Source organism: Labrus bergylta, chromosome 7 (genome assembly GCF_963930695.1).
Source record: "Labrus bergylta chromosome 7, fLabBer1.1, whole genome shotgun sequence".
Lineage (NCBI taxonomy): Eukaryota > Metazoa > Chordata > Actinopteri > Labriformes > Labridae > Labrus > Labrus bergylta.
This window is the reverse complement of record NC_089201.1, coordinates 8,513,859-8,541,211: the sequence shown is the minus strand read 5'-3', so window position 1 is coordinate 8,541,211 and position 27,353 is coordinate 8,513,859. Positions and strand designations below refer to the sequence as shown.

The window sequence follows — 27,353 nt, the reverse complement described above, 5'->3', positions numbered from 1 at the left end:
TCGCTACCCTTGAGGCACTCATAAACAAAATTCCTGCCCTCAAATGTCTTCTGCAGAGCGTATGAGTCACACAACTCATTAAACCTCACACTGCCTATAATAATGTTTTGATATATAACAACACACCCTGAATCTTTTCAAAAACATTTCCCGTATTTCTCCGCTTTAGATTTTTTATTGTTTTTATTTTTAAATATCCAAGCAATTACATGTCCTTTATGTGTGAGTAAAACTAATAATAAACCCAACACATATTTTACAGGCTCTTCTGGTCGTAGAGGTTTGATTAATGCATGTAGGTCATCCCCTTCAACAACCTACTGATGCGCACCTTTCCTGGTGGGATTATTATTTCATTTTTTTTAAATAAGAGGTTTTTAGAAACCAGTGTCTCAAATCTTCTATTGTATAATAAAGCCAATCCAATAACAAGTTGCAGTAATTGACCAAGATTGATTGTGTTGGCTTTTAAGCTACTCTTTGTGAGAGATTTTCCATCAGAAATCAGGACCAGAGCTGAAAGGACAAATATCTTTGGGAAGTTATTGACAGTAAGGTTTGCGGTTTAGTGTGATTAATTTCTTCTGTGGGCCTATAATTTCAAGAGTGTTGGGCTTCTTGTTTCGTTGCACATTTATGTTACATGTTATATCAAATAGGGATTGCTAACATGACTTTGACTGACATGACAAGATAATATAGTATATATTTCAGGATGGAACAACCTAATGTAAGCTTTAGTGACAAATGAAATACTTTGGTGAATTTAAGTGAACAGCACTGGCTCTGGAGCTTCAACAGGGATGTTTGCTGGATGATGGGTGATTCATCTCTCTTTGTAAACTGAGCAAAACTGTCTATACAAACAGTGCCAAGGCATTTAAAACTAGACATACAACCAAGGCCCTGGATCGAAACCAATTCTTCTGAACCCACTCAAATTCCTAAGACAAGTGGGGTAATTAATAATAGCTTAAATCTCTACGTCAATCTGATTAATAATCGTATTAGATGTGCCCAATTAAATGTAAGGCAAAGACAGGCATGGCACTAGTCTAAAATATTCCACTGCTTTGATTCCCTACTTGTGGTTTCAAAATCAATTTCGGACATCTCTATTTGCTTTTTTTTTTTTATGTTTAACACCACAAGATTTAAATTTGGATAAGGCTGGGCAAACCTTGCCATGCCCAATTGACGCGCCTGGCAGTTAACCAAACCACCGGATGACAAGTCTCCAAACTTTTTACGCACGGAGAGCGCACGGAGAGTTTGCGGGCACGCGTAGGGGGTCCCTCCCGTCCAGCCTGTCCGTGGCCTCCTCGCCTCGGCGGGTAGTTCCAGAACTGAGCCAAACCCTCCCGATCCCCCCATTTCCCTCTCTCTACCTTTCCCCTGAAGAAACAACCCGGTGTTACGTCAGAAAGTGCAGGGCAAGCAAGACAGCGTCTAGGAGCTATTCGTAGGCATTGCTGCCAAACCCGGCTTCGGGCTGCTCACGAGCTCTCTGCAGCCAATGCAATTGACAAATCCAACTCTTATAAAACAGCAGCAGTATGTGGTAAGTCAATTATTCATTCATACTGGTTTACTTCCCTTGGATTTTTGTTTTTTCTCACAGCTTTCTTCAAATGACAGGTCTCTGTTGCTGGCACATTTACGCAAAAAAAGCCAACAGTGTAAACGGTGTAAAGATAAAGAGTAGGCTGGTTTACCCTGTAGCCTCACTGAAAACACCATGACATGATGAAACAACAGAGATCTTTGACGCACAGAGATTTCTGCAGTTTTTGTGTTTGATTCTTTGCTGATCACAAAAAACAACATGCCCCACGCTCGAAATAGGAACCCTAGCCCCATCCCAGAGGTAACATGGGACACGGGATTGAAGGAGATGAACGAGACCTGGAAAGGAGCTATAGCGTGTATCGGTGTGGCCGTCTTCTTTGTCATGACAATCGGGATCATATACTGGCAAGTGGTGGACCAGCCCAACAAGAACTGGATCCTCAGGGGGACTTTTAGCGGACTAATATGGGAGAGACGGACCCACTCGCTGGTCATACAGACACTAACGGAGGACAAGACCTATGTGGAGATAGACGTCGGGAACGTGGGGAACCCAGACATAGAGGTTCCCTTTGTGAGGAACCTGTGCTGGCTCAATAAGACGGAGTTCTGCTATACGTGGGACTCTGTGGCGGAGGTGAAGATCTCACTGGAGGTGAATGAGGAGACGGAAACAGAGTGCTACAGTATGAGTTGGGCACCGGTGCACTGTCATGTGGAGCTGAAGGTAATGTTACACGAGCAGTGCACATACAGTCCACATTACGCTTAACAGAGTTCAAAATAGGAATATTCAATTTACAATGCAGTTGTTGCTTAAAATACTGTTTTGCACTTGGAGCTTTTTTATGCCTCAATTTGCAGTTTCTTCAGATTTAATTGGAAATGTCATTGTCATTGTGCATTGCAGTTATGGCATTTGTGCACGATTCCTTTTTTTTTTTTAGTTCGAGCCTTTTTCCTCTCATACAAATCGGTCAAAATAAAGTTTGTTGATCTGATCAGACTTGTAGGATACACAGATAAAATAGTAAATCATTATGAACTCATAAATAAGCTATTATCTTTTCTATGATAATTTATTAAATGCAAAAAAGATTATTTAATTATTTAATTTAACTGCTATATTTTGTTATAATTCAGTTAGATGATTAATTCTGCTCTCATAGTTCATTCAAAAATTGCATCACAGATTTCATGTGACGACAGTGCCTTTTGTTGGTTTTTTGAAACATAACTTCATACGCAATTCCATTTTATCGAAATATAAAAACAAATAAATGGCGCGTGCATGATTCTCTGATTTAGTATTTTAAAACAAGTTTGCATTATTCCCTCATCCTAAACCTTTTCGCACTCATCGGTGAAGCTGCACTAATTGGTATTTATTTTGTGTCAAATCTGCTTCACAGGTTGTTTTTTGCATGCACAGTACTTCCTGTACTTTCCCCCCAGCTTAATTATCAAAGGCATTTAACTATTGGGATGTTTGGGGAGGTTAATCTGTCCACACTGGAACATTCCTCTCTATAACTCCCTGTCATGTGGTGCGACTGCTCACAGGAACTCTTTCCAAACTTAAGTAGCCTTTATTTTCCTCCTTTCCCAAACCCTGCCTGATGCCTCTCAGGTGACCACTTGGCACCTGTTTTGAAACTCTTTAACAGAGCTCACATTTGCTGACGTTCACTAATTAAGATCCGTGTTTGCGCATTTGTCCCCACATGCGTAAAGACGCTTTGAGGAAAGACAAGGTTTCTCGCCGTCATTCAATACCTAGTGCGTGCAATGATGTCTAAGATAGTCTCATGTACCAGGCATCACATGAACTGCTTTGGGCCTTGCATTCCTTTACTGAAGTAACATTTACCTTAAATGAGTGTCAAATATTCTTTATAATATATGATTCTGAATATTTAAATTCATACATTGAAAACATAATCCATGTGTTTGTCCTTCATCTCAAGTCTGCTTTAAGCATCGAAGTGCTCTTGTTAAGTTTGACAAATATACACGAAATATTGGTGGTGGTTTGAATTTGTGTTAAATTCAATTAAAAATAAAACAATAAATGAAATTTTCTTCTATTTTCCTCACAATGTTTATTCCTAAACTCTACTTAAAGTCTTTATTCATTTTAGAAAATCTACAGTTTAAGATGAAACCTCCCCCTTTCCTTTCTTTATGTGCCACACTCTCTTCACTTTTTTTTATTTGTCTCTATTTGTCATTGCATTGTGGGCATCCCTTCAGGACTGTTTCTCCATGACCAATGTGTCCTGGTATGGTGGTGCCAGTGTCCGGGGTCAGACCTGGCCAATCAACAATCAGAACGCCACCATGCAGCCGTTCACTGTGAGCGACCTGAAGGACAATCCCTCGGGCTTCGGCTCAGCCCTGGAACGTTACTTCCTGGGCTCATCAGGTAAGATTTTATTGTGAATGGAGACCATCTCCTCAGCAGAGGTTTTCCAATCTTTGACATGACACATAGATTGTCTGTTTTCAACACTTGCATGTTGGTGCACGGAAATCTGACCCCACATCAGCGGGTGTACATTGTGCGATGTGAATCCCAGGGCAAGAGGGAAACCCTTTGGATGCTGCTGTGTTTTCTTTCCACTGCCCCTCATGCACGTGTTTGAGCAAAAAAAACAGTCCCACTGCCTCTAGAACCACCATCCCTAAAAACACAACACTGCCAGGCTGCCCCACAAATAGAGTATAACATGATACTGTCTGCGGAACGTCAGTTTATTAATATGGAGATTAGACTACAAAGGGAAGCAAACCACCTTTGCATCTTAAATTAACTCTTAGGGATGCCGAGGTAATTGCCTTTTGTTTCTATTAAGAGAGCAGGTTGGATGAAGGCCTTGCTGACTCTTATAACTCACCAGGTTATTTTGGGGGGTGTTAGATTTTATCCTGGGGGCAACAGGGGGAGGCTGGGACCACTGGCGGATGTGAATAGTTAATGACTGATGAGGAACGTGTGGTGTGTTTGTGTGGTAGCGTTATAGCATTAACCTCGGGGACTTTGCTCTAAAGACATCTATGTGTGGTGTTGATTTCTGAGCTGCAACCAATCTGAATTTTTCTGAAGTTTTTCCATGAACATGATGTTTGTCTACAGCATATTCAGCAGGAACAGACAGAAAAGCACTGTTTTGCATGCACATTGCGACATGAATGAATCAGTCGTCAGTTTTGATTTCATTAATTGTTGGCAGTAACCACATTCATTCTCATACTGCAGAAACAAATGTCGGTACTTTCACACACAAGCACACACTGATGCACTTTTGAAGATGTTATGTAACACAGCGGCCGGCTTAACAAGAGCCTCACATGACTTAAATCCTTCTCCACCTTGTAAGAGGACGGCAGTAGTGATCAGGACCCTGTAACCCTTTGTGTCTCTGTTCAGCTTTGAACAGAGCAGAAAAACACACATACACACACACACACACACACACACACACACACACACACACACACACACACACACACACACGCACACACACACACACACACACACACACACACACACACACACACACACACATGAGAAGAGATCCACAACAGTTAGATCGTTTCCTAGTAACCACTCAGAGACACATACTGTACATAGCCCCCAACATAGCAAACTGATGCTCAGCAATGACAACAATGTCTTTTGGAGCCTTAAAGGTACATCTAACATGATATCTTACTTAAAGTTCAAGGGTGTTTGTCTATTAGTTTTTTTATAATGTTTAAATTGGCCACAGATATAACTGTTTTCACAATTAAAGATGCATTTACATTTGCATTAAGCTGCTATCGAATTGGAATTAGGTAAAAAGCATAATGGATAAACAATTTGGATGAAGACAGAGAGGGCCGATGTAAACTATTTGTCATTCTTCTTGATTCTTCTTGGAAGCATCTCATAAATATATAAAAAATTAAAGAGCCCTAAAACTGTCATGCTTTAGAGTTGGTTTCTGTGTGATTTTTCACAACCTTCATAAATCCAAAGTCAGGACATTTTCTGTATCAACGAGTACCAATCAATCAGATAAAAGTAAACACATGAAGGCAGTGTTCTTGAGTGTGCCTTATTTATTTTAACTTTGATGCTTAGTCATGAACTATTTATCACAATAATGATGGATTGGGGCACTGGATAGGCTTGTTGTTATGTTGCGTGCCCTATGTATGGAGGCTATAATCCTTGACTCTGTAGCGGCCATGGGTTTGGATCCTATCTCGGCCCCGTTCTCTCCTCACAACAATTCCTGTCACTATTCAGCTGTCCTATCTAATAAAAGTAGACATGCCCAAAAAATAACTTTAAAAATAAAATTATTGATATTGACATTTTTTTTTTTGTGTAAAAAAGGTATACTGCAGAAAGCAGAGTGATATTTCTTGAAATCCTCCTCAACATAAACTTGTTTTCTTTATTCATAGTCCTGAGAGGATTGTTGGTTTGATAGAGTGTCAGAGGCTAAGAATTGATGCACGACTGTAAAAACAGAACATAAAAGAATAAAATAGATGTGCACATGTACATGACAGTACTGTTTGGTTCTGTTATGACGGATATATATTAGTTCAAAGTAGTATGCTGCCTGTTTGTGACTGCATGCACAACAGTCTTCCCTCTGTACCGACACCTTGTGTGGTCAAATCTTATAAGGAGTAGGATTTACTGTGTTTACAGACCATTTTGCATAATAATAAATAAGCCATTAATAAAGTACAGTTCAAGTTGAACAGACTCTTGTTTGACTTTTTATGTGGCGACCAGGGGTAATGCCAGGTATCTTTGGTCCTTGTAAAAAATATGAAACATTCATCTCCTCTGGTTGTGACCTTCATCTGTAGCGTTACAGTGAGAGCTTGGAGAAACCCTGGCCATGTACCAGTATATGAAAAGTTCACTTACAGTAAATCTAATGTCTCCTCTCAAACGGCATCAGGGCTAGTAAACTAGAAAAATCTAAATATCATATTGCACAATCTCCTTATTTCCATCAGCTCTGTCCAAAGTAGAAGTTAAAGCCTCTCATGTGAAACTGCAATAAAAACAAACAGCATGATGTTGCAGTTACAGTTATGTGTTCAGATAAATAGGATCATTATGGGAAACCGAGAGATTGTGCAAAATAGCTAAGTCTTAAGCAGATTATTGATTTCTTCCTAGTGTTGGCAGTGAAACGTTATTATATTTGCATGTAAACTGGCCAAATATAATTGAATGCAGAACCCCCAAGAATTTCAAATATATTTATTACATAGACTCAATATAATTCATATTTATAACCATATTATGGGTCAATTCGTATAAAGTGCAATTGCAGAAAAACATGTGGCTTTCAACTTCACACAAACAAAGTCATCTTTTATTAAGATTTAAACAGTGAATGCAATTTCACTTTGAGGAATTAAAAGATCTCATACTGAAATGAAAAAATTCCAAGTTCACATTTGAGACTGAAAAAAAATCTGCTTTGACCTCATGTTATCTTGGTGAAGGGAGCTCGACTATCCATGTTTGAAACCGGTCCCATTGCTCTGCACTTGTCTGTGCACCAAAAGAAGTGTAGTGATGCTCCCACTGAGTTTACAGTTTTATTCTGCGTATTAAGTATTAAGTTCATATGCCAAATCTTCAGCTCTGTTTCTGCACAGAAAATGAACTGCAGCATGTTTATGTTCCTCAAAACAGATTCATGAAAGGCAGCACTCCAGGCGTAATAAAAGAGGGAAAGAGACGCCACATGTCTTGACCATTCTGGTGAATTTTATTCGTAATAAAAGGGACTGACAAATCTGAGCTCCTGCATAAAGGCATTAAATGCCCAATTTCAGGAAAACAAGAATATATTGCAGTTTGAGAGCATTATGCAATGTATTAATATTAGGACTCACAGCTGTGTGAACCCAGTGACTGTTAGCGACTTATTTTTGTTGTACATGTGAGTGAGTTGTATGTGCAGGAGACCTGTCTGCACTGACTCTAGTTAGTCACAGGAGCACATTATAAATGTGTTGTGGATTATGGGGCTGGGACTGATAACCTGAGAGGTCTCCTGGGGACAGTTAAAGCATGAGGGTAACAAAGAATAACAAAGAGCGACAGAGCAATAAAATGACTTCACACTGCACATAAACCCTGAATGAACCTGGATCAAGTGAGTGAACAAAGAGTAACAGAGGGAAGATGAAGCAGAAAAGTAAAAGGCAGAGAGATGGAAAAGACGATACATGCAACTGTGCAGTGGAGTGATATTTGAGAGTGTTGCCAACTGGAGAAACTCGTCATAGCCCCACCTGTCTTTATCCATACAAAAACAACATGGCTACTAAGAACAGACTAAAGATCACTGAAGCTACTTCCTGTGGCGAAAGTTGTCTCAAAGCTTTAAGGGCTTATTCCTTCATCTACTCAACTAGAGGTCTTTAGGATACAATGTCACAAGGTTGTATGGGCAAGTAGAAGACATGGTGGACTGACTGTCAAAATACCTTCACTTTGGAAAATAATGCCTGCACATCTCTGCAATCAGGTGCTGCTATTTCCCTTAGAAGAGAAACATTTAAGTTACTTACAGGGCATCTTTCCCAGTGTCCATACCTTTAAAAGATCAAACTAAACACACTGATTATACACAAACAGTCAAATATGTGTGTGTGTATATATATATATATATATATATATATATATATATATATATATATATATATATATATATATATATATATATATATATATATATATATATATATATATATATATATATACATATATCAGCTCTATAGTATGAATTGAGGGCGCTGTCCCATAATAAATAGTGATAACTTAGAAAATGGATTAACACTTTTTTCACTGATTTATTTCTGTTTTTCTAAATTATGTCCATCCAGCTGATGTAATATCTTTATTTGCATCTCCTTTTTACAATCTACGGCTTCTATTGAATAAGTCTTTGAATGCCATCATTTTTAATAACATTTTAGTACACTTTCTTTGCTGTGTAAGGAAAGCACTTCTGGTTGAAGATTGCTTGAAAAAGTCTAATTATTAAACTATTTGTGTTATTTCTTCGTCATTTAAATTTTTTATTTTAACTGTATAAATTCCAGCCACTGTTTTATTTTCATTACTTATACTAGCCTACACTATTTTGCCACTAATGTTTCATTGCTGTGGCCTTCAGGATTACAGACTTCTATTGTAACACATCTGTCAGTGGCTTGAATGCTTGAGCCAGTCTTTCTGCTCTGAAGAAGTGACCACAATTTAACATAACTTCATAACTAAACAATGTTCATTGAGATCTTTGAACCTATATACATTTTATTACAATATATATTAAGAACCAATGTCATATTAAGATGATTACACATTAATTATAGTGGAGTCAGAACATTGTTGCCATTAATAAATGAAAATCATATTGAACTTTTTACTTTTGTTCTAGAAAAAAAAGATAATTTTCAGCATGGACAGAAAAATGTAATTAAAGGGGTCATATTATGCTTTTCTGGTTTTATATGCTCTTTAGTGTGTTTTCCAAGTGTCCTGTGCATGTTTAGGCACATCTATGTGCAAAAATTCAAAGTCCGCGAAAACGCAGCTTCTCCTACGTCCTCCTGTTAGCTGTAGCATTAGCTGCATGTAACGCTCGGTTCTAGCCCCCCTCGATAAAAAATTGCCAGTGTGACGTCATTGTCAGTGTGATATCACTGATCTAAGCCCATTGGCTCGTTGTGGCAAGCCCTGCAGCTCATGTTGCACGCCCATTAACTTCTGTGGCACGCCCACAATATGCTGTAGCCTGCGGTAGCACAGTAGTGCTAAGGTGCTAATGTTTATGCTCCCCTCGGAGCCAAAGTGGCTGCATTCCCAATATGGTAAAAGGGGCGGGACATTTCCGAGAGCCGTGCTGAGTGACTGACCAATTACGGCAGAGCCGACAGGCCGACCAATCAGATCAGACTTGGCACACGTGGGGAGTCTGAACATGGGCACTTCAGAGCCTTAGAGAGAGTTAGAAGTGAGCCGTTGCATGGAGCGGCAGTTCATGAAAACAGACACTTTTTTCGAACTTTAGCTATTGTGAACGTACAAAAGTAGGTACATAGATTAAATATATGAACCCCAAAAAGGGCATAATATGGACAGGGCATAATATGGACAACAAAAGTTATTCAATGTTATTCAATCCGAAGAGAAAAGTAAATGAATCAAAGATAAATATTCATGTTACTAAGTTATATTGAATTATTATCGGAGAATCTTTGGCGCTTGAACTCTACAGGGAGATAGGGTGATCAAAGATGTCTTCCCTACGCGACGACAAGATCTATCCCCCTGTGAAGGTCAAACACCAGTGCTGGAGGTGTTAGCGGATGCTGTCGTCTGAGGCTGATGGCATGAAGCTAATCAAACTGTAAGACTGGGGTTGAAGGGACACTGGTTGATGTTGTCACCTGAGGGTGATTGGATGAAAAAACTGATCTAACTCAAGGCTGGGGTTGACTGGATGATGGCTGATGATGTCATCTGAGGATGATGGGTGGAAGAAGGTGATGGAGCTAGACATGGCGGTGATTGTGACGTGGAGGGTTACACGTAACAATGGCATGAATGAACTGGTGGGAGAGAAAGCCATATCTTAAAAATACAGCAGCAATAGAGAGGAAACAAAATTACATATTTTTGTAAGCCAACCTGGAAGTTAGCATCGCCATGGGGTCTATCGAAAAAATGCCTATGGGATTTTTGCACTGGATTTCGAATCACTGCTGAAAATTAGCTCTGTGGCAAACACGTTTATTATGTTTTCACGTTTGGTTCAGAAGGATAATCTTCACATGTGAACACCATTTTTATGATGTTTGAAGCGTTGATGCAATCCCAAGAAGCAAAAAGCTAGCGTTATGCTATAAGGGAACTACACCATGGCTTCAACGTCACCACCTCAGGATGTCTCCAACAAGCTAACAGTTTTTACTACTAGTGAAACCGTAGCCTATTAAATAGTTTATTAGCCAAATCTTTGCCTTTACCCAAAAATTAAACCTACTGTAGACCTTGTGTCTAATTGTAACTGCAAACAGAGATGATGACGTTTAATGTCCCCGAAAAACCACACTGTAGTTTGATTTAGCTACTTGTTAGCAACCACCTTTTTAAGGACACGTAAAAACTTCAAAATTCACAGGTGGGGGTATTCACTAACGTGTAATGTTGCACAACAAAACTCGAATATCTCTTACGCTCGTGTTAACCACAGACCTCATTTCAGGCATCCAACCACCAACCCATTCAGAAAAACCTACTGAGTTTGAGGCAAACAACCCCAATGGTGCTAAAATGCTAACATTGGTCTTAGAACACATTCCTGTGGCGCCCTATATGATTGGCAAACAATGAGAGAGTGGAGCAGTGCTATTGGATAGATGTGACCAGGTGTTGTGAAGTGTTAATGATTACAGTAAAATAAGTGAGCATGTGTAGAGGAGTGCATGAACATAAAAAAAACAGCATGCAGAATATAGTCTTTCCTGACTGAGCTTTCAGCAGAGCTGCATTACACTGACAAAAATACCATTTAGTTTATTTTAGTTTATTTTACAAGCTTCCATATCATCCTATTTCAATGTGTGTGTTTTATTTTTGTAAAATATAGTTTTGTATTTGAAAGTTAAACATTTTTACAAATTGGACTCATTTCTGTCAGATACTGTTTGTTAAAATCAGATCAAATAGGTGTTGTTGTAGTTGCACCTGTTTACTAAGGACTCACAGCAGGCTGATGGGGAGAAAACTCAAACTCCAATAAAAGTAATTTGTCTTCTATCTCTTTATTTCTGCTTCTTTCCATGCTTTCCCTTATGAATTCACATTCAGAGATTAGAATGACACATCATTTCTGCGAGGACTCACAGGACCTCACACTTGTTGCTTTGGTCTCTGCATCATTTTTTATCATAGTTTTTTTAGTAAACTGAAGGGAATCAGTTTACTATCTCCTTCCCCTGTTTCTGTATTATTATCCCTGAATCAGTTGTTCCAACTGGGATTCTTAGACATGATGCTTTGATGTCCTGCTTATGTCTTGTTTGGTCTCTCAGAGGGAACCAGCCAAACATAAGAGGGAGATAGGGATTACAGTTTGTGTACCCATCACAGATTTGGATTTATATTTTGTTAAAGATGATGCTTGAGTGGATTTATCTGATATAAAAGATTGGTTGGATGAAAAGGATCAGTACAATAAGTAAAGACAAGGTTCCATTATGGTGCTTAAAGGAGCAATATGTAACTCTAGCGTACACGTAGCCTTTAAAATTGGTACTTCAGTCCAAATTCAAAACATTAGAGAGATCTGTCTCCCCCACCCCCTCCTCCCTAGAGTCAATATTTTTACCACGTTTCTGGTCTTGTTGGAAAAATGCAGAGGCTTTTTTGGTCGGGTAGAATCAGTCAAATCTGAAACATTTTGCTTGCCCGCTTCCATCGCTGCAACACCTGTTGGTGTGTTGTGATAACTGGTCTCTTATCTGGTAAATCCAGGGGCGTCCAATATGCTGTTAGGGTACCTTGAAACTGCCTACTTCTCTGGTTAAAGTCATAGTCATTTAATGATTTAATTCAGGAGATATCTTACATGTTGCTCATTTAATGGTGAGCAACTTTAAAAGAAGCAAGACAACCACGGACACAAAAAAGAGCTAGAATTTCTAAAACATTTTCATCAACCAATTTAATTTTTTAAACATTTTGACAACCTGCAGATAAGGACCATGAAATGTAATTAAAAGCTCCAGAACAGCTTTGAAACATTCCATGTGAGTTTTTTGACCCAAGAAATTAACTCCTAGGTCTTTTTAATGCACAAATGTAAAGTGAAGAATAGTTGGCTTCAAACCAACCCTCTATCTAACATCCAGTTATTATACAGGATTAATTACCCATCAACTATGGGCAACACCTCATAAGCGTTGTGTGTTTTTCTGTAGTTGTTTTTTTCCTTAAATCTAATATACTTATCTGAAATTCCAGATCAGTTTTATTGCATTTATTTATTATATCCAAAAATCACAGGGTGATAAAGAGAAATAAATAATAGCAGAATAAGCAGATACACCCAACCGTGTTGCGCCAAAGGTCCCTGTGGAGGTCCTCGGGCAGCTGCCCAGAAGCGTCCACTCTGTGTGGACAAGTCCGAGGTGAAACGCTTTAACAATGAGTCACTTAGCCAACTGAAGCTTTGTCAAAGCAAGCTGTCATCTCCATACGCGAGGCCTAATGTATGAAAATCATCCCACAAACATTTTCCACACTCCATCGCCTACCTAATACTTTCCATCAAGGACAACAAGCAGGAAACATTAGAGAGGGGGACTCTGGAGAATTGATACAACAGCCTCACTTTGATTTTACAGTTTGAAATGTGAGCTCTTAAAAAACATGTTTCATAAACTTCATTTACATTATTGCTCTACTCCTTTAAAAGTATGTTTAACCAGCTGAGACACTAAGTGGTTAAAGAAAATATAATCCATCAAAGTAACTGATGGTGGGATGTTTTTGTCTTATAGTCAGAATGACACATTCCTTATTTGTGATTATTGCAAATAACACAGCCTTAAAAAATAAAACGGATTACTGGTACCAAAAGTAAGGACATCTCTTTACTGCTTCATTATTTTTCAATAAGTGGAATTGGAAATTTACTGCCATGGCAAAATCCCAGTTTTGGGGCCATCAGTTTCTTGAGGTTGGGCACAGAAACTAAGTTTCCATTGTTAAGGAAACGCATGCCTGAAGACACAGTCACACACGTTTACAGACGCGCACACACAGCTAGTGTTGAGCACACCTTTTATAACCCCAGTCAGGTCTTTTATGGTGCACAGGTGTCATAAATAACAGAATGAATATGACAGGTAAAAGAGTAAGACCCATCTGGAACACAGCAGCAGAGAGTCAGGCAGCCACGTTAAACCTTCCTGATCCTCAGAAGGTGTATGAGGTCACAAACGCTACCACCTACAAACGTCCAGCTCAGATGCAGGGAGAGGAAGTGCAGAATCTTTATGGTCCTATAAGTCCTGCTCTGTTGTTCTTGCAAGTCTACAGTTTGAATTTGTGTGAGAGGATGCAATGAAAGGTAGCTGGATTTGTGCGAAAACTCACCTTCAATTGAGGCATGTGCGTCAAACTAGTACACTTCAGTCATGTTAACCCCTGTCTGGCTGCTTCTTCAAAGGTAAGAGGATACGCTCGGTCGGGCATATAATTTTTGCTTTTGAGAGCTAGTGGAAAATATTTCAAGGGAAGCTTGGAGTGTTTAAGGAATTGTTCTAAAAATAGGGTCTCCCCCCCTCTCTCTCTTTAACTTTAACTCCTGGGCACCCCACTTTGGCTGTAACTCAAGGCCTCAAACCTGCTTCACTTTCTTTAAATAACACTTATTGATTCCTGCTACAGTCTGCTACACACATCTTTGAGGCTAAGATGAGTGCGTTTGTTTGTGTGTATGTGTGTGTGTGTGTGTGTGTGTGTGTGTGTGTGTGTGTGTGTGTGTGTGCGTGCATGCGTGCATCTTATAAAGAGCTTCACTATTTAACCTGGGTTAGAAGTAAATTTTCAGTCAGGAGTTGTAATTCAAATTCAAACTGGTCCATGCAGTGTGGATGGGACAGTAATGGCAGGATATAGCATATACAATATTTTTTTAAATGTTGTGTGTAGTTACAGATGGAATATAAGGTACCACTGCTTTTCATCAGACTGTCCCGTTTCCTTCGAAGCCCAACAGTTTCATTTCCCATAAAAAATGAAATATGACTCAAGAAGTCATGCTCACAAACGTAAGCTCCACTTTCCACCCTGTGTGCACTTTAGTAAAACACACACATACTGTTTGCAGCCTGCTGTATCTGCACATCATTCTACGAGGCTGCTCGGTGTCTGGTGTACTCGGGTCGCCTCTATTTCCACTGCCTGCATTCCTCTTCCATCCTCCCATAAAGCTATAACATTCTCTCCCCTGCCTCACTTTCTACTCGACTGTTGAGGTACATTATTAAAATGCACAGTTTCATGCCGCCTTTGCTTTATTGAAGATTTATTTGTGCCATTTCAACCCTGCTGTTTGAATTTATTAGCGAGATGTCAGACAAATCTACATTTATCTTCTTTAATGTGTCTGTCACAGGCTTTTGAGAGGCGACCTAATACCTTGTGAGAGGCTTCTGAGGAGTTACTAGTATCTCTTTGACATTATCCATTGCAAACACATGAGACTCACCCTGAGGTGAAAGGCTCTTGGCTATGGCTTTATGCAGTTTGCTGCTGATCTCTGAAACTATTAATCTGATAAATGGACACATGAGTATCCGGTCTGCTCCTGGTCTCTGCCTGCTGGAGAACAGTGAGACTATTGAAACCAGAGAGGGCGACTGAAGTTAGCCAAGGTTTTAGACAGGGTTCGAAGTCTGTTTGCCTGTTTCAACAAAACAAGTGTTGCAATCTAATCCTTGCATTAAGCAAATCCCAGTTTTGCAACCTTAGGCAAATTGCAGAATAAACAGGAGCGAGGGCCCTGTGTTCAGGTCGACGATGTAAGTGCTGGGTTCTTGATGACTTGAAAAGGGACGAAAGGCATAAGCAGAGGGGAAGGTAGTTAAAGGTGGGAGTTACTGTAGGACGGGTGAGAAGTGGTGAGGATGGGGTTTTGAAGTAACCTGAGAAGAAGGAGGCATTCCTTGCAGGGCAGCTACATCTGCGGGCACGATTATTTGCTCCACATAATCTAATAATTTCACACGGCTTCTGAAACCCCATTTATACATACAGTAGGAGAGAAACAAGGGGTTTCCCTTTTTAGAAAACAAGAGCTGACTCATTTTAGCACATTATCATCGAGAAAAAGTGATCTATAAGGACACTTGATATAAGTAGCAGGTCTGGACTTGTGATATTTCTATAAGCTACCTAATATCAACCCACCATAAGCAAGAACTTGGTACAGTGGGAAGGAAAAACATTAAACAGGCAGAAACCTTGAGCAGAACCAGACTCAATGGTAGACAGCCGTCTGTCACTATAACAAGTTGGCTGAGAAACAGATGGACATTATTTGAAGACAGACAGACAGAAGATAGAGGGAGACAAGTGGACATGGAAACTGTTGATGGTGTTTTTTTTAAAGCAGAAAACAGATATTAGACTTCAACACCACTTTCGATTTATATTACAGCTTCCTCACCCTCCTCACATTGATGTAACCGACCCAGGTGGAAGTTGCCAGCGTAAACTCATCTAAGCATGTACTGCTATGTCTCATACTAGGGAGTGTTTTTCTCACATCTGAGTTGAGTAATATCAGCTGACACAGCCCACAACACTCCATCCGTCTCTCCCATCCCGGTCTCAGTAACACTTGCGCACTATGTCATATAAGAGGAATCTGCAGTGCACCTCGTGTACGCAACTTTTTATTGCTTTGCATCAAGGCCCAGCTTATATCTGTTTCAAGTGAAACATATTATATAATCTGTTCATGTCATTTTCTGAAGTAACATCCTGTTCATTCCCAACAAGCATGATGTCATGATTTTTAATATTGTATCCACTTTCATGCAGGTGTAGCAGTGCTTGTGTCTCCGGATATTCCCCTGCAGCTCGGGGTGGACAGCAGAGAGCAGTTCTGCCTGCAGTCACTGCCCAGTATGGAGCGCCTGCCTTTACAGTACACTGTGTGTGTGGCCCCTGATGTGAAAACTGTACACCAGCAAACAGTTCAACAGCTCCCCCAGCACAGGAGGGAGCTGCCCAACATGAAGACACTGTGGTAAATTTGGTTTAGATTGGGAATCCTGAGGTTTGCAGCTTTCCCCGGAGCACCAGGGACTTGTTTACCAAACGCATTTCCACAACATTAAGTTAAGGGTAGCTAATTTTCCCCTCAAAGACATCCTGTATCCAGGGCAAGTAGTAATAGCTTACAATAGTACATGGACTTTGTGGATGAACAACTCTGATTGGTCCAGTATAGTAACAGTATTGTAAAGTGTTACCTAAAATGCTAAAGCTGAATTGCAGTTGGGATAATAATATAAAGTTATTAATTATAATGTTATGCTGTGACAAGTGTTATTGATTTAAATCGCAATGGTTTTACATCTTGAATCCTGCATGTGTAAAACAGTCTTTTCACACAGCAGCCAAATCATTTGTTGAATCTTCATGAATGTTTGTGGAAAAGCAGAGGGCATTAGGCTGGAAGTAACTTTGGACTACATGTTCCAAATATTTTTGATATAAGGCTTATAACTGAATTAAATCCAGGTTCTCTCTGTGTGTCTGACAGGCTCCCTTTCTGGAAGATGCTTGCCAGCGTGGATTCTGGGCCGAAAGTGGAGAGGGAGCTGAGGACCTTCTCTAACCGTCTGAGGAGACACCAGCTGGGGGAGGGAGTCATCAGCCTCAATGAACATTCCACCACCCTCCTATCTGATATGGTACGAGCTCCCCACTGCACACCATATTCTGTACTTTGCTGTCTCTGGCACCAGATTGAAAACCCAAAGGCTGAATGAAAGCTCAAAGAGGAAGAGCCAATGAGTACAGTTTGATGTCAGATTAAAGCCAAGTGATAATAGCTGGTTATAAGCATACAGCTGTTTTTGACCATCTTAAAAACATATTTTGTTCCTTCAGAGGCTGTAATAAATGTCAGAACCCCCTCCTACTTGCTCAAGGTGAATTAACTTGATTGTATCCTGCTGCGTTCTCACATCAGCTCACTCAGATTTTCTGCAGAAGAAAAAGCTAGGGTGCTGGAAGAAGAAGCTCTGGATAAAGTCTGAGTGAAAAATTAGGTTGTTTGCGTTCACACTTGCAGCTCACTTGAAAACTTAAACTTACATTTTTGAGGTATTTTGTGGAAGTGTGAAAGACCTATTTGTTATAGTAGTGTTTAGTTTGCCCTAGAAAAATAGCAGATTGAGCAGATAAATCCAATCTTTTTTTTTGGAACATAGGTGAACAAATTTGATTATTTAGTATACACTTTTAAAGCCCACTGCTATGCATTACCCTATTTGCGACAAGTATCCTCTTGTTAACCTTCTCTTCTGCACCCCAATTCTTGCACTGTGTAAGAGTAGACTCCTGTAATCCTCCTCTTCAACCATCTGGGCTGTGAGGCTGTGGGTTCATTGGTCAGAGGCTCAGAAATGGTCAAGGAGAGAGATGAAAGTGAATTCTTAAGTTGATCTCCAGAGAGCTGGAACAGAGAGGGAGGGAGGACAGCTTCACTGAAATGTGAAAATGTAGAAAAAAGATGGTTGAAGGACAAGTGTGCAGAGCATACTACCAGCAGGACATGTTTGTTATTATGTCCTAAGTTTGTAATGTGTTCAAGGTGATCTTAACTTATGTTGCAATAATTTTCTCCATGTTTAGTGTTTTTCGTTTTGTTTTGTTTTTCAAGAAAAGGACAGGTGCTTTTCTACTCTTTCTCCCATGTCAGTGTTTATTTCTATTTTACATTTATCCAGTGACTTTCCTTGAACCTTGCTGGGAAGTGCCTGGAAACAAGACCAGCATGGAGTACAGTCAAAGTGGATCTAAGTCAATACCTGGTTGTGTTCCATTACAAAACAAATATAGCTGAGAGAAGACAAACAGAATCTCTCCTCACTGATCTCAGGTTGCTCTTAGTGGTGTAGCTGTGGGATGGCAAAGAACTGTAAGTGTTGAGATATGTCAGGATTTCAGCCAAGACTAACAGAGGTAGGTGATCATGATGCTGCAGTCAGACCTGAAAGAGAAGGGGGAGGTGTTTTCTTTTTACTAAATCTGGAGCTCAGGTTTAGGTATCTCATTATATACACTCACAAAGTTTTAAAGTCATGGAAGTATATAAAAGGGAAGAAAATGGAAGGAGTAACATGTCAGCTGGTGGATGTCATTTGGTGAACAGGAGTTTCCCATAACCCTTAGTTTTCTGGTAAATCAGAGATATTAAACACCAGTTTTGGCTCAACATCACCCACTTCCCTTCAATAAGTGCCATAAAGAATCACCCGAGCGTACAGTGCTGCATGGAAACTCCAGAAACGTGTAGGTGTTCAGGCCGTTCAGAAGTGTGACTGGCAACAATGACCGTCTGTTTCAACTAAGCTTCTCTTTCACTCCAGTTTTTACAAGTATTCATAAATGATCAGTCACACTGCAACCTTTCTTTTCCAGTCCCCGTATTTGTTTGAAATGACGCGCAGAGATTGGAAAATGTAGGTTACGAAAGTCTGCTGTGTTATTGAAGTCATTACTGAAACGTTTAGAAATGCAACTCTTTAGGAAGCTAGCAACTTTTGTCACTCATTTTTGGTCCGTTTTTAGTTTTTGACAAATCTGGGGAATTCACACTAATGGTCTAATTCAACTTGAGGAAAAAAAATAGAAATTACTTTATATCAGGACATAACAATGTTCTTAGAAATGACATAACATGTGCTAATCCACCCTTTATTCCCACAGCAGGTTTCTCCTCCATGGGTCAATGGGTTACTTCACCATATAGATTCCAAAGGATTATATACATTATTGGTTCTGACAGAGGTCATGTTGTGTCAGCTGCTACTGTAGCAACCATTGCATAAAATCCAAAAGCTACCTGTCCTTATATGGAATAAAATCTTGTACCAGTTTATGGTGATTTCAGGTGTCCATTGGTGCATTATATTGTTAAAAGTAAATTATTTAGATGCAATGTTGTCACTTATAGATCTAAGTATTGTTAGATGATGCCGTGCTCATAAAGTGTTATCAGGACTGTAATGCAGTTAAAACAGTGCATGTTTCTGTGTCTCTGCAGGACCACGACTACCTCAACAGCAGAAGAAGGGGGATGTCCAAGAGAATGACCAGGGACCTCCCACTTGTCAAGCTTCTTAACATTTCCATCACCCTGTCCCCTTTCCTGGCCGTGGACACCAAGCAGTTCCACACCTCCCTCATGGACGGCACCGAGGCCTATTGGCTCAGTCTGCCCTCAACCCCTCAGGGACAACTGGTGAGACCAGGGTCATGATCCTGTACAGCACTCAGCATGTGCTCACAGTCCTCAAATATATTTGTGGTTGTTGCAATGGCAGTAAAAAATATTCCTGCAAAGTAAGGAACTCCCTACTTCCTTTACTTTGTGAGTGATTCAGTCATGGAATCATATTCAAAGTCTGAAATGTTGAAAAAACTCAACTCTTTAGTAAAAGAAACCAACACCAAAGCTTTCCAATGTTGACAATTTCAATCCATTCACAAGCTGCACTTTGATAATGAGCAAGCAATGTGAACAAAGTCTAATCCAGAAAATGCAGTTCATCATTTATAAGCATTTATAGAATAACTGTGGTGTTAAAATCTTTGTCATTCAGGTCCCTGTGATGAGTCAGTGGCAAGGGAAGTTCTGTGTAAAGCTGAACATCACAAACCCAGGAGCGGTGAGCTGGTTTCTGGACAGAGTGGGATCCCTGCAGGCCCATCTTGGGATGGAATATGTCCTACTGGAGGGGGGTGAAGGGAATCTGTTTGAGGAGCAGGGACTGCGATCGCCACAGGCTCTCAGTGGAGACAACTACATTAGCCTGCTGGCAGATGTGGCCACGAGGATAGGAGACACCACCATCGTGACAGCAGGGACTCGGTATGCCCTTGATCATATTAGTAATACTTCCCCAAAAGCAACTTACATGTTGGGATAGTTTGCATTTTGAGATAGTTCAACCTAAAGCATTGAATTTAAAGCATGTTTTTTTTATATAAATGTTTTTTGTGCCTCAGGTCCAGCCACAAGCCTTTATTTGTGAGATTGACCCCCCTGCAGTCGGACTGGAGTCTGATGGGCCTGAAGGGCATCATTCCCTCCCTGCTGCACCACACTCTGCTGGGATACAACTTTCTCATTCCTGATGCAGTAGGTAATACCACAGCCTATGGGTCACTTTTCTCACCTTTAATTGCACATAGCAAGACTTTTTCAATGAGGTCCTTTCTATCATTATTCCTTGTGGGTTACAAAACACTCCTATATGATGAAATCAAATCTGGAATGCTCCTAATACATTTCAAACAAATCCACAGAATCAATCACACATTATATTCCATTACTAACAAAGCATGAACTGTATATTTAAATAAATCATAATCTTAATAAATACTATCTCAGTAGTCCATCTTGCTGTTCCAGGGTTCGATATGTTACGTTATGTGTTTTACAAGTAGAAGTGGTCAAAAAATGTAAACAACCAATTGTATGATTAGCTAATATGTGATTGTTAAGTTGTTTAAGGAAAAATAGCCATTCTTTTATTTATTTATTTATTAAGAAAGGTTATTGTTGAGCTGATTTTCACGATATTACAGAAAATAAGTCAGAATTATTTATGAAGTGGACTACAGAGAACATACAAACAAGCTGTTTATTTAAGTCAGGATTTTTAAAACTTTAAGATTCAGTTGAATATCTGACATTGGTAGTTATGTACATGACATAAAGCAGAGTAGTACCAGAAAACCTGCATCAATTGTTTGATTTTAGTTCAGAAGATGAAAAACATAGGAGGAATTTTAACTTTAAGCGTTAGTTAACACTGACCACCTTTAAAACAGATGTGTATTTCTACTGTTGGAATCAAAGTGTGGAATTCTTTAAAGAATGATTTGAAGAGCTGTGCGAGTATATTTCACTTTAAGAAAATGTACAAGGAGGGAATTATTAGACTGGTGGAAATTGGCAGCTAGTGTGTTTTTTAATCTCTATTAATGTAGAAGTGAAGTCAATGACTGAAATAGTTTGATTTTCTATGTTGCTGTCACAGTGGTTGCTAGGTGATTGTAATTTGAGAGACCATCTAGTGATCTCTTGTTCTTTTTTATTGAGTAAGGGGCAGATAAAATAAGATTGATTCTCCTCCCTGCTTACTTCCAAACATGGATTGTAATAAAATTGTGATTCTTTTTCTGTGAAGGGTTGTGAGTATTACCATGTGTGATTTTTTTTTTTTTTTTTTTAACTGATGGATGGTATTGGTCAGGTCAAATGGTCTTTGCACTCAGTAAATACATGATATATTATGGGATATTTAAGAAATGTAAATCTTTTGAGCCAGTCACTGCCAGTTGCACTCATAAATAGTTATTATTTAACATGTTATCAACTGACACCTGAGAAGAATGAGCAGAAAATTCTAGCATCTTCCGACATTTTACCAGGGGTATTGATCTGTCATTTGGTGAGTTTTCAGTGTGTATTGAGTCAAACATTAACTCTTTTGCTTCCTGAGTGGACAAAAATCTTAATATATGGTTTGTCCAGTCTTTGCAGGTTTCAGATGAACAGACTGGCCCACATCTCACACCTCACATACAGGCTTTCCACTTCGATATCTTTGCGTTATCTAATTTCTAGAGCCTGCAAGAATTTGGTACCTATTCTGAACTTTTAAACTACTGTTTCTTGTTTTTTCTCTTTCTCTCTCTCTCCTTCCAGGTGGCTCTCTGTCTGGAGAACTGGTCACTGATGAGGAGTTGTTCATTCGTTGGCTGGAGATTGCAGCCTTCCTCCCTGTCATCAGTTTCCACACACCACCCTGGGTTGTCGGAGAGGATCGGGTATACAAAATAAATACTAACATCAAAAAACACATTTCAAAACAACCCGGCGCACCTTGTGTAGCCTCTGTAACAAATATACATTTCACAACTTTATAACTAGATTTTCCGAACGAGAGATCAATTGAGGTGAAGTGTGAATGCTGCCATTTCATTGTTAATTGATCATCCCAACTTCTCGCTGAGTGGATACAATTGATTAATAATAAAAGAGGGGAGAGTTTATTGACCCAGCAGCCTCTCTTCAGGTGTAAGGGTTGGTACTGCAAAGTTCCCTCTGGTGTGTTTTCATAGAAGCATGAGATCTGGTCCATCAAAACCTCAGACCTGCAGGGTACACAGAACTAAACCCTTTACCTCTCTGCTGGAAATCAGAAGTGAACTGTTTTACTTAAACTCCTGGAAAACAATGCTTCAATGTCTTAGAGTCAGGTGACAGATATTAATACTTCTGAAAACGTGGGAACTGGAGTCTTGAACAGAAAGCTGCTTTTAGAGAGGCTGAAGGCTATTTTTTTTCCATTCCCTTCCTTTCTTTTTTGCTCAATGGGAATAGCGATGGCTTGGCCCCCTCCTGACTTCACCTGTGGTTAAGAGTCCATCTGTTCTGCATTACTGTCCTTCATCGAGATTTACAGCTCGCTCTCACTCTCAAGAGCCACTTCGGCAGGAATGATAATGAATTTGAGGACAAGTCTTGGAAAAATACTTTATTGTGGCAATTAAGATTTCCATGAGTAATTGACAAGTGTGACAGAGCGGGAGTGATCGACTGCCTTTTTTTCCACAAGGACAGAACTGAGGGAGCAGAATATATTGGTTGTGACTTGAGTTGCGTGACAAAGATAAAAATAGGCCTTTTGGACAGCGAGACATTTGACAGCAGCAATGTTTTCCATTTTGGTCTCTCGCATGGCCTTAAACGTATAAACTCAGATAAAGTGAGACCTCAAGGGATTCTCAAGGAAAATAGACTCCGACATACAATACATAAGTCTTTTTTATTCATTTTACTGTAGTTTAAATGTGGGGCACCTTTATTTCCAGAATGTGTGCTACTCCAGTCACGGACAGGTCACAGCAGCGACCTCATCGGAATCAAATAGCAATAAAACCTCAAAGCCACACACACGCCTGGCTTCTCAATTAGAGAACCATCCACTCACGATCAGGCTGTAACTTCAAGCTCATTCCTACAAATGTTCTCTGTCCCGACTTGTAAAAATACATTTTTTATAGATGCGGTCAAGCTTTGTTTTTGTCTTGGGACACTGAAAAGGATGTGACCCTTTCAGGAATGCTGAAGCAGTTTGTCCAGAGGGAGACAGGAGGAAGACTTGGACAGTGTAAAACTACTGAGTCAACAATGGTTAGCTCAGGCTCTGTCTGCGTCTTAGTGCAGAGATGGCACAAATGTCTTTTGCAGGCCTGATTGTCAATAGTATTTTGTATCCTTGAATAGTTTTGGCAGATGATTGAGTTAAGGAAATGACTTTTTTGTGTGTGTTTATGTTTCTCAGTTGCTCTAGATTTCTTTAAAATATATTTGGCTGTATATTGATAACAGTCGCTCCAACTGAAAGAAAAATAAAAATCACAAAATGTCTGATAGTGACCCTGAATGGAGTTTATCATTATCAAATTTAGAATGTTTAGCTGTAATCCTCATTATGTTTGTTATTCTCTCCCCTAGTTGCTTAACTTGACTCGGACCTACATAGCGAAGCACCAGAGGGATGTGGTACCACTGATAAAGAAGTTTGCAGAGGAGTGGCAAATGACGGGAAACCCCATCTACCGGCCGATGTGGTGGCTTAGTCCTAGTGACCCCATGACCTTCACCATCGATGACCAGTTCCTCATCGGGGACGAGGTGACTTAATGATGTTCTGATGGGGAAGGATTTAGTTTCTTGGCGTCGGATAGTGTATCAACTAACCCCCTGGCAGTAACCTGATGTTGCTTGCCCATTAACCACCACTCCGTTACATCTGAACTTGTTTGACTGTGCTGTGTATGTGTGTTTCCAGGTTCTGGTGGCTCCAGTGGTGGAGAAGGGGGCAGTGCAGAGGGATATATATTTACCTGACGGGGGCTTTCAGTGGCAGGACAGCCGGAACGCCCAGGTGTTTGATGGGGGGACGTTCCTACAGGACTACCCTGTGCCCCTGGAGGATGTGGCTGTTTTCTTACGGAGAAGCTGAGTCACGTAACTGATCCATTGAGTCACCTGACCTATCCTGAAACTGTTTTGAATCAAATTCTTTTTTTGTGCTGTTCTCAACTTGCACTTTTCCACTAAAGACCATTAACCCTGTCTCAAGGCCCTGTCTTGAGATGAAATGTAGAAATATTTTTTATACTTGCACTTTACAGTTCAAAATGATTTTTGTTTTTTCCTTCATGTCTTTTTCACCTTTTTTAAAAATGTTAATCGGTTTTACCTCTTGGCTGATTTGTTTCCGGACTTTTTGAATCTTTTCTGCTTTTGTATGTATGTAAGTTCCGGAGAAATCTGTGCGTTTACATACTGCATTTTTTTTTAAGTCTTTAATTTTTTTGTTGTTGCTGCTGGCTCTCTTGATATGGAGGAACAAAGCAAGCCCCTTGTTTGCTTAAAAAAATCTGAATCTCTCAAGAAGACCAAACGAAGATAAAGAAGGACAACGGAAATTATTTGAAAGGGTTTTTTTTCTGGGGGAAATGCTTATTGGGAGAAAATTAGCTCACACATAGCTTTGTTCAGAGGCTGACTAACCGTGGGTACTGTATGTCTTGTTAACTTATCAGAAAGGCTTTTACTTGAACTTATCAAGCCATCTGGCTGATATTTTATGAATGTACCTCAAGTTATGGTTTTTCACTACTTTACTTAATACAGTCAACAACCTAACCCCTTAGCACTTATTTTTAGAGTAGTTTAACTTATTTATCAACATACCACTTTGTTGGACACGTCTGAATGTCCCTAAGTACTGTAGGGCAGAAAGAGTTTGAGGCCAAGCCACTGTAATTGTAACTCTGGCTATATTTAATTTAAGATGAGCTATTACCTTCTTACTAACCTGCTGTAGTATCAGCTTTTAAAGAAGCTGCTCACTTTCTTGATGTTGTGGTGATGGGCCCTCATCTCATGTGATCCAAATTAAGTTCGACATCTAGCCTTGTTGACGACACCGCAAAAGGTTGAAAGGAGATTTTTAAAAGGTAGTAGGCCTACTACATGGTGGAGAGAACAAGATGACAGATACCACTCTCAGCCAGTGCTTGAATGTTGAGCTACTACATCCAGCTGGATCAGCACAGCGCTAAGCAATCTGGAAGCTTTTAGCTGCTAGCTAAGACACATCTGCGAACAGCTAGCATGGTCCACAGCTACACTTAACCTACCGAAATGACCTAGATTACATCTCATCTGTTTTATCTAAAAACAAAAGATAAAAGTTGTTATTTTTGCTTTGTATGGACATTTCCTCAAGTTTCAAGTTTTTAGGCTAAGTTTGCTAACCATCTCCTGAGTGAACTTACCAACTCCTGGCTGCATGTAGATATCATAAGCCCTTTTCAGAGTCTGATTACATGACATTACGTCTTTGTACATTCATATTGATTCTGCAGTGGTGTTATATTGGTGTCCCAGTCTGTGAATTAACAGTGCCAGCATGTTGGGGAAGCCTGATGTGTAGAGAAACAGTGGAAAATCTACACACACACACACACACACACACACACACACACACACACAGCACTGCTCTCCCTCGCTGACTCTGCCGATCTTGCCCCTGTAACGCCTCTGTTACTACCTCCAGAGGCAATAGAAGAGGGATTACTGCACCCCCCCGATTACGACTCTGTGACATTCACAGTGAAGGCGAAAGGAATGTAAATATCGCGCCTTGATTGGTCTGAATAGGGCTAAGAGACAAGAGAGAGGTATCAATCTTTTCATTAGTCTCACAAGAAAGCAAGTAAATGTGTAACCTATTTGCAATACATCAATAAGATACTCTCAAATGCAAAAAGTGTTTGTTACAGCCATCTTGGATTTTTCAGACAGAGTTGAAGCATTAAGCCTAGCTGACTGTTTAGTCACAGAGGTGCAGTGGCAACTTGTTATCAATCCTGATGTGTTACTACATGTCTGCCCTTTACTTAGCTTAACTATTTGGACAATTCTTGACCTGCTTTTGTTTAGCAGAATTATGGTTGATTTTTTTTATTTGACTAAACACAAGCAAATCTTAAATGAGACCACTTATTTTGACATTTAACCCTTTTCAACCCAGCAGACACAAAAGTGTATTCACTTTTGTCCCATGAGTGCTGCCTGTACAGTTAGTTAGCTAATTTTGCGCTTTGTTAGTAAGCTAATTTTTGTATATTGATTTGTTTTTCAAAACCTAAACCGGCCAGCATTGCTGATACAGACTGAGACCTTATCACATAGTGAATGCTTTACCGCTTTGGTCAATTTACTTTACTGTATCACCTCGAAACACTCAGGTCTACTGAAGCTTATAAAATCACAAAAGTCTTAGTGCAGCGTAACATGTTGCTAAACATTGACGTCTTAAACTCTCCTAGAGCTGAATGTACAACAGACAAACTGTGATTTCCCAGCCGAGCCCTTGGTGTGAGGAACTTTTCTAGTTCCGGATCTAATGCTTTTTATGGAATGCTGTGGTATGTTCACTTATGAGTTACAGGAAAAGCTTTTGATGTGTTATTCCGTCCGTCTATGGACTGAGCGAACCATGTGCCTTAAATGCCACTCTGAAATCTGGACAGCACAAGTGTCTGGATTATTGCAGTATCAGCAATGTACATATTACGATGACTGTGCCATTATAAGTGTTTTCTATTCTGTAAATCAGAGAACTTAGAACAAAAAGTTGTAATAAAGTTTACATTTTCTTACTTCACTACCTCAAGTTCTTTAGTTTTATTTGGGTGCTCTTTATTTACCAGATTGGAAAATATGCATTGGTGTTAATGTCTGCAGGGAATCATTGACCATGCAGTTAATGGATGTAACCACAGAAACGTCTTCCCTTGGTTTGTCTACACAATTTTTTAAGCCTTCTACCGCATTTTT

At 39.7% G+C, this 27,353-nt stretch overlaps 1 protein-coding gene across 3 annotated transcripts; it reads left to right on the top strand.

Moving 5' to 3' along the window:
• The first annotated feature begins 1,294 nt into the window (after positions 1-1,294).
• Positions 1,295-27,183, top strand: si:ch211-236l14.4 (SITS-binding protein). 3 transcript variants are annotated; one of them, XM_065956670.1, is made up of 11 exons: positions 1,298-1,561; positions 1,846-2,296; positions 3,823-3,994; positions 16,226-16,433; positions 16,953-17,103; positions 19,464-19,661; positions 20,023-20,291; positions 20,429-20,565; positions 22,137-22,258; positions 23,952-24,131; positions 24,289-27,183. In XM_065956670.1, the coding sequence occupies exons 1-11, from the start codon at positions 1,557-1,559 to the stop codon at positions 24,460-24,462; spliced, it is 2,067 nt and encodes a 688-aa protein (XP_065812742.1). In that variant the 5' UTR covers positions 1,298-1,556; the 3' UTR covers positions 24,463-27,183. The 3 variants fall into 3 exon arrangements, with proteins under 3 accessions (XP_065812743.1, XP_065812742.1, XP_065812741.1); XM_065956669.1 differs by having other exon boundaries at positions 1,639-2,296; XM_065956671.1 differs by lacking the exon at positions 24,289-27,183 and having other exon boundaries at positions 1,295-2,296; positions 20,429-20,561; positions 23,952-24,113.
• Positions 27,184-27,353: the final 170 nt, after the last annotated feature.

What these genes read in the sequence shown, in the direction of transcription:
- si:ch211-236l14.4 (XM_065956669.1), top strand. Translation starts at nt 1,826, where the DNA reads ATGCCCCACGCTCGAAATAGGAACCCTAGCCCCATCCCAGAGGTAACA. An exon ending in CCCAACATGAAGACACTGTG is followed by an intron (nt 16,434 to 16,952) that starts GTAAATTTGGTT and finishes TGTGTCTGACAG; the next exon opens with GCTCCCTTTCTGGAAGATGC. An exon ending in AGTTCCTCATCGGGGACGAG is followed by an intron (nt 24,132 to 24,288) that starts GTGACTTAATGA and finishes GTGTGTTTCCAG; the next exon opens with GTTCTGGTGGCTCCAGTGGT.